This window comes from Oncorhynchus masou, chromosome 33, assembly GCF_036934945.1.
Source record: "Oncorhynchus masou masou isolate Uvic2021 chromosome 33, UVic_Omas_1.1, whole genome shotgun sequence".
Lineage (NCBI taxonomy): Eukaryota > Metazoa > Chordata > Actinopteri > Salmoniformes > Salmonidae > Oncorhynchus > Oncorhynchus masou.
In genome coordinates, this window is record NC_088244.1 from 1,805,849 (window position 1) to 1,820,924 (window position 15,076).

A 15,076-nucleotide genomic window follows, 5' to 3' on the forward strand; every position below is an offset into this window, starting at 1 on the left:
AAGCGGTAGGAACTGAAAACAATTTCCTAAGAAATATCGTTTCCCAATGACAGCTCACTGAACAGACCTCAAAAAAAATAAAAAAAAATCTCAATGGTTAGTCCTCAGGGTTTTTCCTGCTACATAGGTTCTGTTATACCCACAGACATGATTGAAACTGTTTTAGAAACCTGAGTGTTTTCTATCCAAATCTACTAGTAATATCTTATATTCTTGGCATGAGCAACAGGAAGTTGAAATTGGGCACGCTATTTATCCAAAAGTGAAAATGCTGCCCCCTATACCTTAAGAAGTTTTAAGCAAGGAATTTGTATTCGCTCTCGTTGGACTTCGGCTGCATATTTTCGTCAAATCTGAAAATGATGTGAAGCCACACCCATTTTCTGAAGAGTTGCATTATGAGCCCAAAAAGAAGAGAAATAGTGCCCACTGCGTGTGTGCTACATATTTTGGCGAATATTGTACGATGTGTGGAAACTTTTGTCATACATAACTATATCCATACTATATACTCAATTTACTTCACAAATAGTACTATTATTGTGAGTATTTGATCACAGCTCTTGTCTCTCTCCGTAGAGCTCCAACGTCCTGGTCTCAGGGCTGAGAGGGCTTACGTAGTGTTATAGAGGTGTTATGTAGTCTTATAAAGCCTGTATTCTCTCCTCCATAGGTACGTGTTGGGCCATGATGCTATGAAACGCATGCAGAGCTCCAACGTCCTTGTCTCAGGGCTGAGAGGGCTGGGCGTGGAGATCGCTAAGAACGTCATCCTGGGAGGAGTGAAGAGTGTTACCCTGCACGACCAGGGACAGGCCGAGTGGAGAGACCTCTCCTCACAGGTACGTGATGTGTGTTTGTGGAGCTTCTCTTTGGGCATGCTCAGGTCAAGATGATATTGTTTGGATCATGTTGTTAGTTTCCGTTTAGTTCCACCTGAGAGAAGAGGACCTGTCTCTGTAACGACCCTGTCTCTAACACCTCTGTCACGACCCTGTCTCATTCACGACCCTGTCTCTGTCACGACCCTGTCTCTGTCACGACCCTGTCTCTGTCACGACCCTGTCTCTGTCACGACCCTGTCTCTGTCACGACCCTGTCTCTGTCACGACCCTGTCTCTGTCACGACCCTGTCTCTGTCACGACCCTGTCTCTGTCACGACCCCGTCTCTGTAACGACCCCGTAACGACCCTGTCTCTGTAACGACCCTGTCTCCAGTTCTACCTGAGAGAAGAGGATCTGGGGAAGAACAGGGCTGAGGTGTCTCAGACTCGCCTGGCTGAACTCAACAGCTACGTACCAGTAGTGGCCTACACTGAAGCCCTCACCGACGATTACCTGACTCAGTTTCAGGTAAAACTACATTACCCATCAACCCCCTTACCTAGTGAAACTGCATTACTCTGAAGCCCTCACTGATGACGGCGACCTGACTCTGTTCCAGGTAGGGTATAAACTACATTACCCATCAACCCCCATTGCCTGGTTAAACTACATTACACTGGAGCCCTTACTGATGACTAGTGTTGCATGGTATACTGACTGTGGTACATTTTGCATACTAAAACTTGAAAAATTGATCCCTACTAGAATTTATTTTTAGGACTTCTGTCAAATGTGTCTCAGTGATCAAGCCTGTCCATCATCCCAGCCAACATCTAGCCTGCACTGGGAGTCTGGGCTGCATCATGCCATCTCCACTAACTCCCTGCTAGCCTGGGAGTCTGGGCTGCATCATGTTAGCTCCACTAACTCCCTGGGAGTCTGGGCTGCATCATGTTAGCTCCACTAACTCACTGCTAGCCTGGGAGTCTGGGCTGCATCATGTTAGCTCCACTAACTCCCTGCTAGCCTGGGAGTCTGGGCTGCATCATGTTAGCTCCACTAACTCCCTGCTAGCCTGGGAGTCTGGGCTGCATCATGTTAGCTCCACTAACTCCCTGCTAGCCTGGGAGTCTGGGCTGCATCATGTTAGCTCCACTAACTCACTGCTAGCCTGGGAGTCTGGGCTGCATCATGTTAGCTCCACTAACTCCCTGCTAGCCTGGGAGTCTGGGCTGCATCATGTTAGCTCCACTAACTCCCTGCTAGCCTGGGAGTCTGGGCTGCATCATGTTAGCTCCACTAACTCCCTGCTAGCCTGGGAGTCTGGACTGCATCATGTTAGCTCCACTAACTCCCTGCTAGCCTGGGAGTCTGGACTGCATCATGTTAGCTCCACTAACTCCCTGCTAGCCTGGGAGTCTGGGCTGCATCATGTTAGCTCCACTAACTCCCTGCTAGCCTGGGAGTCTGGGCTGCATCATGTTAGCTCCACTAACTCCCTGCTAGCCTGGGAGTCTGGGCTGCATCATGTTAGCTCCACTAACTCCCTGCTAGCCTGGGAGTCTGGGCTGCATCATGTTAGCTCCACTAACTCCCTGCTAGCCTGGGAGTCTGGGCTGCATCATGTTAGCTCCACTAACTCCCTGCTAGCCTGGGAGTCTGGGCTGCATCATGTTAGCTCCACTAACTCCCTGGGAGTCTGGGCTGCATCATGTTAGCTCCACTAACTCCCTGCTAGCCTGGGAGTCTGGGCTGCATCATGTTAGCTCCACTAACTCCCTGCTAGCCTGGGAGTCTGGGCTGCATCATGTTAGCTCCACTAACTCCCTGCTAGCCTGGGAGTCTGGGCTGCATCATGTTAGCTCCACTAACTCCCTGCTAGCCTGGGAGTCTGGGCTGCATCATGTTAGCTCCACTAACTCCCTGCTAGCCTGGGAGTCTGGACTGCATCATGTTAGCTCCACTAACTCCACTTTTTGACCGTAGCCATGACAACATTCTGTTCACTCTAATCATGCTATATTCTCCCACCTAATTTGTCTACAATATATGGTAGAGACGGATTTTGGACTTGGTTTTTAATGCAATTCTCTTCTGAATTAATATATATTTTCCGTAAACATTGAATGTGTGATAACACGCCTCTGTGTTGTAGGTTGTGGTCCTGACCAACTCCCCTCTAGAGGAGCAGCAGCGTGTTGGCGACTTCTGTCACAGTAACGGCATCAAGCTGGTGATCGCTGACACACGGGGACTCTTCGGACAGCTCTTCTGTGACTTCGGGGAGGAGATGCTGGTGATCGATACCAACGGAGAGCAGCCTCTCTCTGCTATGATCTCCATGATCACCAAGGTTAGTACCTTACTACAATTCAAGCTGTAACAACAAAATGTGGAGATTTGTAAGTCTAAATAAGCTTTGTTGAACAATTTAAAGGTCATACGCTGCATTTCAGACAGAAATTAATGTCATGAATTCAGGACTTGTGAAATTATACTTAGGAAAAATCTAAGCCTTCTACAACCTTGAGACCCACTAATAATTGTATATTTTTATCAAAATACAGGGATGCAAACGAGTCACCTTTCGGTGAAATTCGCCATTTTGAATCCAAAATAGGTGACCTGCGTGATTCGTGTAGATCCGATGAGTAAAGTTTGGGGGGGTTGGATCACTACTGGCTGTAAGCGAACGAGTGATCCGCGTTTGGGGCAATACTCTGCTGTATCCAAGGCTCAGCCAATATACTGGCTGCTGTATCCAAGGCTCAGCCAATATGCCGGCTGCTGTATCCAAGGCTCAGCCAATATACCGGCTGCTGTATCCAAGGCTCAGCCAATAGGCCGGCTGCTGTATCCAAGGCTCAGCCAATATATCGGCTGCTGTATCCAAGGCTCAGCCAATATACCGGCTGCTGTATCCAAGGCTCAGCCAATATACCGGCTGCTGTATCCAAGGCTCAGCCAATATGCCGGCTGCTGTATCCAAGGCTCAGCCAATAGGCCGGCTGCTGTATCCAAGGCTCAGCCAATAGGCCGGCTGCTGTATCCAAGGCTCAGCCAATATACTGGCTGCTGTATCCAAGGCTCAGCCAATATACTGGCTGCTGTATCCAAGGCTCAGCCAATATACTGGCTGCTGTATCCAAGGCTCAGCCAATATACTGGCTGCTGTATCCAAGGCTCAGCCAATATACTGGCTGCTGTATCCAAGGCTCAGCCAATATACTGGCTGCTGTATCCAAGGCTCAGCCAATATACTGGCTGCTGTATCCAAGGCTCAGCCAATATACCGGCTGCTGTATCCAAGGCTCAGCCAATATACTGGCTGCTGTATCCAAGGCTCAGCCAATATACTGGCTGCTGTATCCAAGGCTCAGCCAATATACCGGCTGCTGTATCCAAGGCTCAGCCAATATACCGGCTGCTGTGTCCAAGGCTCAGCCAATATACCGGCTGCTGTGTCCAAGGCTCAGCCAATATACCGGCTGCTGTGTCCAAGGCTCAGCCAATATACCGGCTGCTGTGTCCAAGGCTCAGCCAATATACCGGCTGCTGTATCCAAGGCTCAGCCAATATACTGGCTGCTGTATCCAAGGCTCAGCCAATATACTGGCTGCTGTATCCAAGGCTCAGCCAATATACTGGCTGCTGTATCCAAGGCTCAGCCAATATACCGGCTGCTGTATCCAAGGCTCAGCCAATATACCGGCTGCTGTATCCAAGGCTCAGCCAATATACCGGCTGCTGTATCCAAGGCTCAGCCAATATACCGGCTGCTGTATCCAAGGCTCAGCCAATATACCGGCTGCTGTATCCAAGGCTCAGCCAATATACTGGCTGCTGTATCCAAGGCTCAGCCAATATACTGGCTGCTGTATTCAAGGCTCAGCCAGAATGCAGCACCCGACTGCAGAGAGAAGAGACGACCAACTGACTAGTTACAGCATCAGGCCGCTCTGGAAAGGCAGAGCAGCGCGTCCCCTGAACGGTGCCGTTAGGTGAGGAGGTTACAGCAGCGCGTCCCCTGAACGGTAACGTTAGGTGAGGAGGTTACAGCAGCGCGTCCCCTGAACGGTAACGGAGAGGTGAGGAGGTTACAGCAGCGCGTCCCCTGAACGGTAACGTTAGGTGAGGAGGTTACAGCAGCGCGTCCCCTGAACGGTAACGTTAGGTGAGGAGGTTACAGCAGCGCGTCCCCTGAACGGTAACGTTAGGTGAGGAGGTTACAGCAGCGCGTCCCCTGAACGGTAACGGAGGGTAGTCCACTACTGGAGCTGCGGTTTGATACCAGGAGCCCCTCTGATTAGTACCTCGCTACACCAGAACTCACTGTCAGTGTCATCATTTCAGGATAAGAAAAGCAGTTTTGGAAACACAATATATGCCATTCAGCAGATGCTTTTATCCAAAGCCACTTAGTCATGCGTGCATCCATTTTACATATGGGTGGACCCAGGAATCGAACCCACTACCCCCTGGTGTTACAAGCGCCGTGCTCTACCAACTGAGCTATAAAGAGTAACGAAGGACCACTCATCATATGTGTGATACATACACCCCCCCCCAGTCTTCCTAGTACTCTCTCACATTTTAATTTTATCATGGAGTGGAGCTGGTACCCTCTGTTCCTGGCTCCCCATGCAGATCTCATCCCTTCTCACTCTGTTAGGATGCAGCAGATCTCATCCCTGCCTCTCTGTTAGGATGCAGCAGATCTCATCCCTTCTCACTCTGTTAGGATGCAGCAGATCTCATCCCTTCTCACTCTGTTAGGATGCAGCAGATCTCATCCCTGCCTCTCTGTTAGGATGCAGCAGATCTCATCCCTTCTCACTCTGTTAGGATGCAGCAGATCTCATCCCTGCCTCTCTGTTAGGATGCAGCAGATCTCATCCCTTCTCACTCTGTTAGGATGCAGCAGATCTCATCCCTGCCTCTCTGTTAGGATGCAGCAGATCTCATCCCTTCTCACTCTGTTAGGATGCAGCAGATCTCATCCCTTCTCACTCTGTTAGGATGCAGCAGATCTCATCCCTTCTCACTCTGTTAGGATGCAGCAGATCTCATCCCTTCTCACTCTGTTGGGATGCAGCAGATCTCATCCCTTCTCACTCTGTTAGGATGCAGCAGATCTCATCCCTGCCTCTCTGTTAGGATGCAGCAGATCTCATCCCTTCTCACTCTGTTAGGATGCAGCAGATCTCATCCCTTCTCACTCTGTTAGGATGCAGCAGATCTCATCCCTTCTCACTCTGTTAGGATGCAGCAGATCTCATCTCTGCCTCTCTGTTAGGATGCAGCAGATCTCATCCCTGCCTCTGTTAGGATGCAGCAGATCTCATCCCTTCTCACTCTGTCGGGATGCAGCAGATCTCATCCCTTCTCACTCTGTTAGGATGCAGCAGATCTCATCTCTGCCTCTCTGTTAGGATGCAGCAGATCTCATCCCTGCCTCTGTTAGGATGCAGCAGATCTCATCCCTTCTCACTCTGTTAGGATGCAGCAGATCTCATCCCTGCCTCTCTGTTAGGATGCAGCAGATCTCATCCCTTCTCACTCTGTTAGGATGCAGCAGATCACATCCCTTCTCACTCTGTTAGGATGCAGCAGATCTCATCCCTGCCTCTCTGTTAGGATGCAGCAGATCTCATCCCTTCTCACTCTGTTAGGATGCAGCAGATCTCATCCCTTCTCACTCTGTTAGGATGCAGCAGATCTCATCCCTTCTCACTCTGTTAGGATGCAGCAGATCTCATCCCTTCTCACTCTGTTAGGATGCAGCAGATCTCATCCCTTCTCACTCTGTTAGGATGCAGCAGATCTCATCCCTTCTCACTCTGTTAGGATGCAGCAGATCTCATCCCTGCCTCTCTGTTAGGATGCAGCAGATCTCATCCCTTCTCACTCTGTCAGGATGCAGCAGGCGTGGTGACGTGTTTGGATGAGGCTCGCCACGGGTTTGAGAGTGGAGACTTCGTGATCTTCACCGAGGTGCAGGGCATGACGGACCTCAACAGCTGCCAGCCAATAGAGATCAAGACCTTGGGTGAGTCCTGTCCTGTAGCAATACTTAGTATCAACTGTGGTATTTTGTGATTTTTTTTTTCTCGCGTTATTTTGTACATAATGTTGCTGCTACCTTCTCTTATGACCAAAAAGAGCTTCTGTACATCAGTACAGCGATTACTCACCTCGAACTGGACAAAGATTATTTTTTTCTTTATTGAGTCCGACGAGAATTATATACTTATATATATATATACTTCCCCGAGACCAGGCTCAAATCCATGACATCCATTCACAAGGCCGCAGGGCCAGCTGGATTACCAGGACGTGTAATCAGGGCATGCACGGAACACCCGTCAAGTGTCACTGATATTTTCAACCTCTCCCTGACGGAGTCTGTAATACCTACATGTTTCAAACAGACGACCATAGTCCCTGTTCCCAAGAACACTAATGTAACCTGCCTAAATGACTACCCACCCGTAATGCTCACGTCTGTAGCCATGAAATGCTTTGAAAGGCTGGTCATGACTCACATCAACACCATCATCCCGGAAATCCTAGATCCCTTCAATTTTCATACCGCCCCAACAGATACACAGATGAAGCAATCTCGCCCTCCATGCTGCCCTTTCCCACCTGGACAAAAGGAACACCTACGTGAGAATGCGAGACACCTCCCTCTGGATCCTGAGCTTCCTGACGGGCCCGCCCCCCAGGTGGTGAGGTTAGTTAACAGCACATCTGCCATGCTGATCCTCAACACTGGAGCCCCTCAGGGGTACGTGCTTAGTCCCCTCCTGTACTCTCTGTTCACCGGCGACTGCGTGACCAAGCACGACTCCAACACCATCATTAAGTATGCTGACGACACAACAGTAGTAGGCCAGATCACCGACAACGATGAGACAGCCTATAGGGAGGAGGTCCGAGACCTGGCCGTGTGGTGCCAGGACAACAACCTCTCCCTCAACGTGAGCAAGACAAAGGAGCTGATCGTGGACTACAGGAAGAGGGAGGTCCGAACACGCCCCCATTCTCAACGCCGACGTTATCCGATGATGTATGACGTAATGGCGACGGCGAACGTCCACAGATGCTGCCGCTGTAGGCGTTCATTGGTTGGTGTTGTAGAAATGTACTTTTTATGTTGAACAATAACTTTTAGGCATATACAGTGTGCAAAACAGTCCAATTTACCACATTCAGACACGTTGGAGAGGCTGAAAGAACACTTGAATGTCCCCTGGATGACCCAGAACATCACCACAATGTTGGAGTGAGGTTGATGTGGTAGAAATTGTTTTTTTATACAGGACAAATAGCATTTAGGGATTGCAAATATATAAATAGCACTGGAATGATCTAATTTAGACATGCCACTTTGGAGAGGTTTAGTGACACTTGGAAACATCCCGTGACCACACCTGACACCACTTACTAAAAACATCTGCCCATTTCTAGTTGTTAGGTCTAACAATCCCATTTTTTTCCCCCTGATATTGTTCACATGTTTTTTTACATGTCAGAATAATGTAATTACACATGAATAGCAGTTACTTTTGGGTTTGTCTATATAGGCTTAAATCTACATTTTGCCATTACATTCAAGAGGTTAAGGGCTTGTAAGTCAGCATTTCACTGTAAGGTAGACCTGTTGAATTCGGAGCATGTGGCACATCAATTTTATGATATCGTAGCCTGGTCTCAGATCTGCCTGTTAGCGCCATCAACATAACATTGTATGTTCATAGCCTGGTCTCAGATCTGTCTGTGCTGTCTTGGGTTGGAGCCATAGCGCCATCAACATAATTTATTATGGTCTTATCCTGGTTTCAGATCTGTCTGTAATGGCGTGACAATGGCCCTATGATTTGGCTGGACTGCTCGAACAGTCCAAGCACCAGGCTGCGAACCACAGTAGTACTGGGACCAGGCTGCTAACCACAGTAGTACTGGGACCAGGCTGCTAACCACAGTAGTACTGGGACCAGGCTGCTAACCACAGTAGTACTGGGACCAGGCTGCTAACCACAGTAGTACTGGGACCAGGCTGCGAACCACAGTAGTACTGGGACCAGGCTGCTAACCACAGTAGTACTGGGACCAGGCTGCTAACCACAGTAGTACTGGGACCAGGCTGCTAACCACAGTAGTACTGGGACCAGGCTGCTAACCACAGTAGTACTGGGACCAGGCTGCTAACCACAGTAGTACTGGGACCAGGCTGTGAACCACAGTAGTACTGGGACCAGGCTGCTAACCACAGTAGTACTGGGACCAGGCTGTGAACCACAGTAGTACTGGGACCAGGCTGCTAACCACAGTACTACTGGGACCAGGCTGTGTATTTCCTAGTCTGGAAGAAGTTTTCTGAAGTCAGTACGTTCTCTCTCCGTCCCTCCCTCTCTCTCCGTCCCTCCCTCTCTCTCCGTCCCTCCCTCTCTCTCCGTCCCTCCCTCTGTCCGGTCCCCCTCTCGCTCCGTCCCTCCCTCTCTCTCCGTCCCTCCCTCTCTCTCCGTCCCTCCCTCTCTCTCCGTCCCTCCCTCTCTCTCCGTCCCTCCCTCTCTCTCCGTCCCTCCCTCTCTCTCCGTCCCTCCCTCTCTCTCCGTCCCTCCCTCTCTCTCCGTCCCTCCCTCTCTCTCCGTCCCTCCCTCTCTCTCCGTCCCTCCCTCTCTCTCCGTCCCTCCCTCTCTCTCCGTCCCTCCCTCTCTCTCCGTCCCTCCCTCTCTCTCCGTCCCTCCCTCTCTGTCCGGTCCCCCTCTCTCTCCGTCCAGGCCCCTACACCTTCAGTATCTGTGACACCACAGGGTTCTCCGACTACATCAGGGGAGGCATCGTCTCGCAGGTCAAGATGCCCCAGAAGGTGGCCTTCGTAAGTACCAGACATTTTCCGCATGTCATGGTGTCAAGTTCATGTCGAGGGTGGAATGTTTTGGTTCTCGTTAAACCGCTCTGTTACTGTGATGTGGCAGACAGTTTACTGTCATTACACCAATGTTTAATGTAGTGGGTACAAGCCTGGTAAAATGTGCAGGTTGTGTAACAGATCAATGTAGTTTCTGACTAACCATGACGTGTAGATTTCACCAGTAATATCATCTCCAACAGTGCATAGTTCACTATTACTTGTTGGAAGAAAGGTTGAGTTAATTTGTGTCTCGCCTTCTCTCTCTCTGTAGAAATCCTTCACCACTTCCATGGCAGAGCCAGAGTTTGTGGTGACAGACTTTGCTAAGTTTGAGCGACCAGGACAGCTTCACCTGGGCTTCCAGGCTCTACACAGCTACCAGAGGAAACACAGCAGGCTGCCCAAGCCCTGGTGCCAGGTACACACACACACACACACACACACACACACACACACACACACACACACACACACACACACATAATGATAATCCCATCAATCAGATCTTGTGTACAAGAATGAATGTGTTCTACTTATTTTCGACTTCCCTGGGGTGTTTCCCCAGCTGCCATTCCAAAAGCACCAGGAAGTTGAAAATACGCTTCCATTCTTGGCTTCCATTCTTGGCTTCCTCTGGTTTATGGAAGACGACAAGTCTTAACAAGTCTGTTCCCGTGAAGCAGGAACTATTATTATTTACATTTTCACCTTTATTTTACCAGGAAGTTGAGAACAAGTTCTCATTTACAACTGCGACCTGGCCAAGATAAAGCAAAGCAGTTCAACACAAACAACAACACAGAGTTACACATGGAGTAAAACAAACATACAGTCAATAATACAGTAGAAAAAGTCTATATACGATGTGAGCAAATGAGGTAAGATAAGGGAGGTAAGGCAATAAATAGGCTGTAGTGGTGAAATAATTACAATATAGCAATTAAACACTGGAATGGTAGATGTGCAGAAGATGAATGTGCAAGTAGAGATACTGGGGTGCAAAGGAGCAAAATAAATAACAGTATGGGGATGAGGTAGTTGGATGGACTATTTACAGATGAGCTATGTACAGGTGCAGTGATCTGTGAGCTCCTCTGACAGGTGGGGCTTAAAGTTAGTGAGGGAGATATGAGTCTCCAGATTCAGTGATTATTGCAGTTCGTTCCAGTCATTGGCAGCAGAGAACTGGAAGGAAATGCAGCCAAAGGAGGAATTGGCTTTGGGGGTGACCAATGAGATATACCTGCTGGAGCGCGTGCTACGAGTGGGTGCTGCTATGGTGACCAATCTGTTATGGAACAAGGCCAGGAACAGGATATGTGGTCGTGTTAATTGAACCCAGTGTGTTTGCAGTAATACTGCTTCCACTTGTTCTTATAGGACTAAATACCTAATAGTCACTGGCTTGCAGCACAAAAGGACATTCAACATGGACACCACAATCATACTTGACCATTTTATTCACAAATGAGTGAAAAGCTCGCGCTGTGGAGCCCTTGGCACCCACCAACGTGGCTCCTGGAATGGATGTCTTACCCACCAACGTGGCTCCTGGAATGGATGTCTTACCCACCAACGTGGCTCCTGGAATGAATGTGTTACCCACCAACGTGGCTCCTGGAATGGATGTCTTACCCACCAACGTGGCTCCTGGAATGGATGTCTTACCCACCAACGTGGCTCCTGGAATGAATGTGTTACCCACCAACGTGGCTCCTGGAATGGATGTCTTACCCACCAACGTGGCTCCTGGAATGGATGTCTTACCCACCAACGTGGCTCCTGGAATGAATGTCTTACCCACCAATGCCTGAACCCGCAGGTGTTCATTTTAGGCCCTGCCTCTATAGATGAGAGACGCCCAACACACCACCTGGTGATATGTTGGGCACTTACTGACCCCAAGAAATATGTTATGAAATTTAGATTTGTCTAAAATCTAGATTTAAGGAAGCATGGTACTATAAGGCACCACAGTACTACAATAACAAACAGCTCAATCAAGTATGATTGATCAAGTATGATCTTGTAAGTATAAAAGCAAAGGTCATATTAATAATTTTAAAAAGATGGAAAACGTCGCGGAATGGGACTACTGTGGTGTGTGAAGAATCCTCATACCTTTAACTTATATGTGGCATAAATCACATTATTCTGGAAGCACCTCTAACAGTATGAATCAGGCTGTTTGAGAAGTTTTGAATCCTAAGCAACCTGCCTACACATAGTTTGAAGTACAATAGACCAACATAGCTACCGTAGTAGGTCAAAGCTGTGTGCTGGAAAACCTTGGTGGAGTAGGCGTTGTGGTTCTCGTGAATTTCCAGTTGTTTTTTTGGTGCTTTTACCTCGTGTCGGAGGAAACACTGTCCAGCTGGCGGCCGGGTTCAGCTTGCAGGCACCCGGCCCGCCACAAGGAGTCACTAAAGCGCAGTGGGACAAGGTCATCCCGGCTGGCCAAACCCCCTCCCAACCTGAAGGCAGGTTTATGCCCATAAAAGGGTCTCTTTGTTCTGACATGTCTATCTGAGAGAGAGAGAGAAAGAAGATCAGGAAATGTTATTTTATTTATTTTTTAAACATGTATTTAACCCCTTATTTTGGCATTAATTTCTCCATAGGATCGATTCATATTTTTTTCCAACCGGTACCAGGGGACTTTCAGATGAGTCTTTTGAGGCCTGTGGGTGCCCTTTAGCAAAACGACCAACGTTCATGAATCTCACCTTTCCACAGAGTGGGCATAATAGTGTGTAGCCCAAACTGTTAGACAGAAGTTGGCAAATCGCCTACACCAACTTACAAGTCCTAAGATGCTTATGGGGGGAGGTAGAGCAAAACGGAGTACACCGTCGTGTCAGTGAGTCTCATCTTTACATAAAGGGTCATTATAGTTCGGAGGCCAAACCATTCGGACGCCACAGATTATTTTGTAAGTGGACAGATTTCCAGGATGTCTCATGGTCTGACAAACACCGCTCTTTCACCTTTCTGTCACCACGACGACGGCGGATGCGGTACAAGCTCTGTCAGTACTGTCAGTACTCCAAAAAACACATATTTCTAGTTTAAACTGACAGATTTTTTCATTATGCTAATTCGGTTTCCGCGGGGGTGCGGACATTGACCTCTGGGTTAAGTCCACTTGAATCAGTGTAGATGGTGAGAAGACAGGTTAAAGAATGATTTTTAAGCCTCGAGAAAATTAGTGGCTTGGCATTTTTCCTGTTTTGTTGCCCTACAACCTGGTATTAAAATGGATTTTTTTTGGGGGGGGGGTTGCCTACCCCTTTGAAGATGCCAAATGTTTTTTATTGTGAAACAAACAAAATAAGACAAAAAAACACAACTTGAGAGTGCATAACTATTTACCACCCCCAAAGTCAATATTTTGTCGAGCCACTTTTCACAGCAATTACAGCTGCAAGTCTCTTGGGGCATGTCTCTTTAACCTGTGCACATCTAGCAACTGGGATTTTTGCCCATTCTTCGAGGCAAAACTGCTCCAGCTCCTTCAAGTTGGATGGGTTCCCCTTGTGTAGAGCAATCTTTAAGTCATACCACAGATCCTCAATTGGATTAAGGTCTGTGCTTTGACTAGGCCATTCCAAGACATTTAAATGTTTCCCCTTAAACCACTCGAGTGTTGCTTTAGCAATATGCTTAGGGTCATTGTCCTGCTGGAAGGTGAACCTCCGTCCCAGTCTCATATCTCTGGAAGACTGGAACCGGTTTCCCTCAAGAATTTCCCTGTATTTAGCGCCATCCTTCAATTCTGACCAGTTTCCCTGCAGATGAAAAACATGCTGCCACCACCATGCTTCACTGTGGGGATGGTGTCCTCGGGGTGATGATAGATGTTGGGTTTGCACCAGACATAGCGTTTTCCTTGATGGCCAAAAAAAATCTATTTTTGTCTCAACTGATCAGAGTATCTTCTCCCACATGCCTTTCGGCAAACACCAAACGTGTTTCTTTTATTTTTTTTCTTTAAGCAATGGCTTGTTTCTGGCCACTCTTCCATAAAGCCCAGCTCTGTGGAGTGTACGGCTTAAAGTGGTCCCATGGACAGATACTCCGATCTCAGCTGTGGAGCTTTGCAGCTCCTTCAGAGCTATCTTTGGTCTCTTTGTTGCCTCTGTTTAATGAATTCCCTCCCTGGTGTGAGTTTTGGTGGGCGGCCCTCTCTTGGCAGGTTTGTTGTGGTGCCATATTCTTTCAAATTTTTAATAATGGATTTAATGGTGCTTTGTGGGATGTTCAAAGTTTCTGATATTTTTTTATAACCCAACCCTGATCTGTACTTCTCCACAACTTTGTCTCTGACCTGTTTGGAGAGCTCCTTGGTCTTCATGGTGCTTCTTGCTTGGTGGTGCCTCTTGCTTATTGGTGTTGCAGACTCTGGGGCCTTTCAGAACAGGTGTATATATACTGAGATCATGTGACACTTAGATTGCACACAGGTGGACAATAACTAATTATGTGACTTCTGAAGGTAATTGATTGCACCACTGTGAGACATGGATTGTGTATGTGTGCCATTCAGAGGGTGAATGGACAAGACAGAAGATTTAAGTGCCTTTGAACGGGGTATGGTAGTAGATGCCAGGTGAATCAGTTTGTGTCTAGAACTGCAACGCTGCAGGGTTTTTCCACACTCAAGTTTCCCGTGTGAATCAAGAACGGTTCACCACCCAAATGTCACCCAGCCATCTTGACACAACTGTTGGAAGCATTGTAGTCAATATGGGCCAGCATCCCTGTGGAATGCTTTCCGCACCTTGTAGCCTATCAATGTAATGCTTTGTGGTGTGTTCCAGGCTGATGGAGAGGAGTTGGTGTCCCTGGCTAAAGAGGTGAACTCCAGCCAGACGGGGTCAGCTAAGGTGGACGAGCTGGATGACAAGCTCATTAAGAAACTGGCCTTCGTCTCCGCCGGCGACCTGGCACCACTCAACGCTTTCATTGGTGGACTGGCTGCACAGGAAGTAATGAAGGTAAGGAGCAGCTCACCTTCCTGTCTACGCAAAACTGTCTTTCTGCTCAATGTGTGTGTGTGTGTGTGTGTGTCCGCTGTATTTTTTATTTACCGGACTCATATGCATTGGGTGCGTAACCTGATTAAGGTGTCCACCCACGGTGCTCAGAATGACAGAAATCACATTTAGGGGGGCACTAGTGAGCAAGCCATGGTGTAGGTCACGTTTATCCGAGCTACTGAAATGTTTATTTTTTATAATGGTGGGAAAAATGCACTACCGTGGTGCTTGAGGTGTTTCTCACCATTATTGCATTACACTACTCAACATTAGTGCATTACATCTAGTTTA

General features: G+C 48.1%; 1 protein-coding gene across 2 annotated transcripts in view; it reads left to right on the plus strand.

Annotated features, from left to right (window-relative positions):
- LOC135527674 (ubiquitin-like modifier-activating enzyme 1) overlaps positions 1-15,076 on the plus strand; it is a 72,403-nt gene that overhangs the window by 26,726 nt on the left and 30,601 nt on the right. For both annotated transcript variants that reach the window (XM_064956162.1, XM_064956161.1), the window contains exons 4-10: positions 674-842; positions 1,220-1,354; positions 2,982-3,179; positions 6,743-6,875; positions 9,613-9,710; positions 10,018-10,164; positions 14,567-14,743. In XM_064956162.1, coding sequence (XP_064812234.1) covers positions 674-842; positions 1,220-1,354; positions 2,982-3,179; positions 6,743-6,875; positions 9,613-9,710; positions 10,018-10,164; positions 14,567-14,743 — 1,057 coding nt within the window. The remainder of the gene's footprint in view (positions 1-673; positions 843-1,219; positions 1,355-2,981; positions 3,180-6,742; positions 6,876-9,612; positions 9,711-10,017; positions 10,165-14,566; positions 14,744-15,076) is intronic.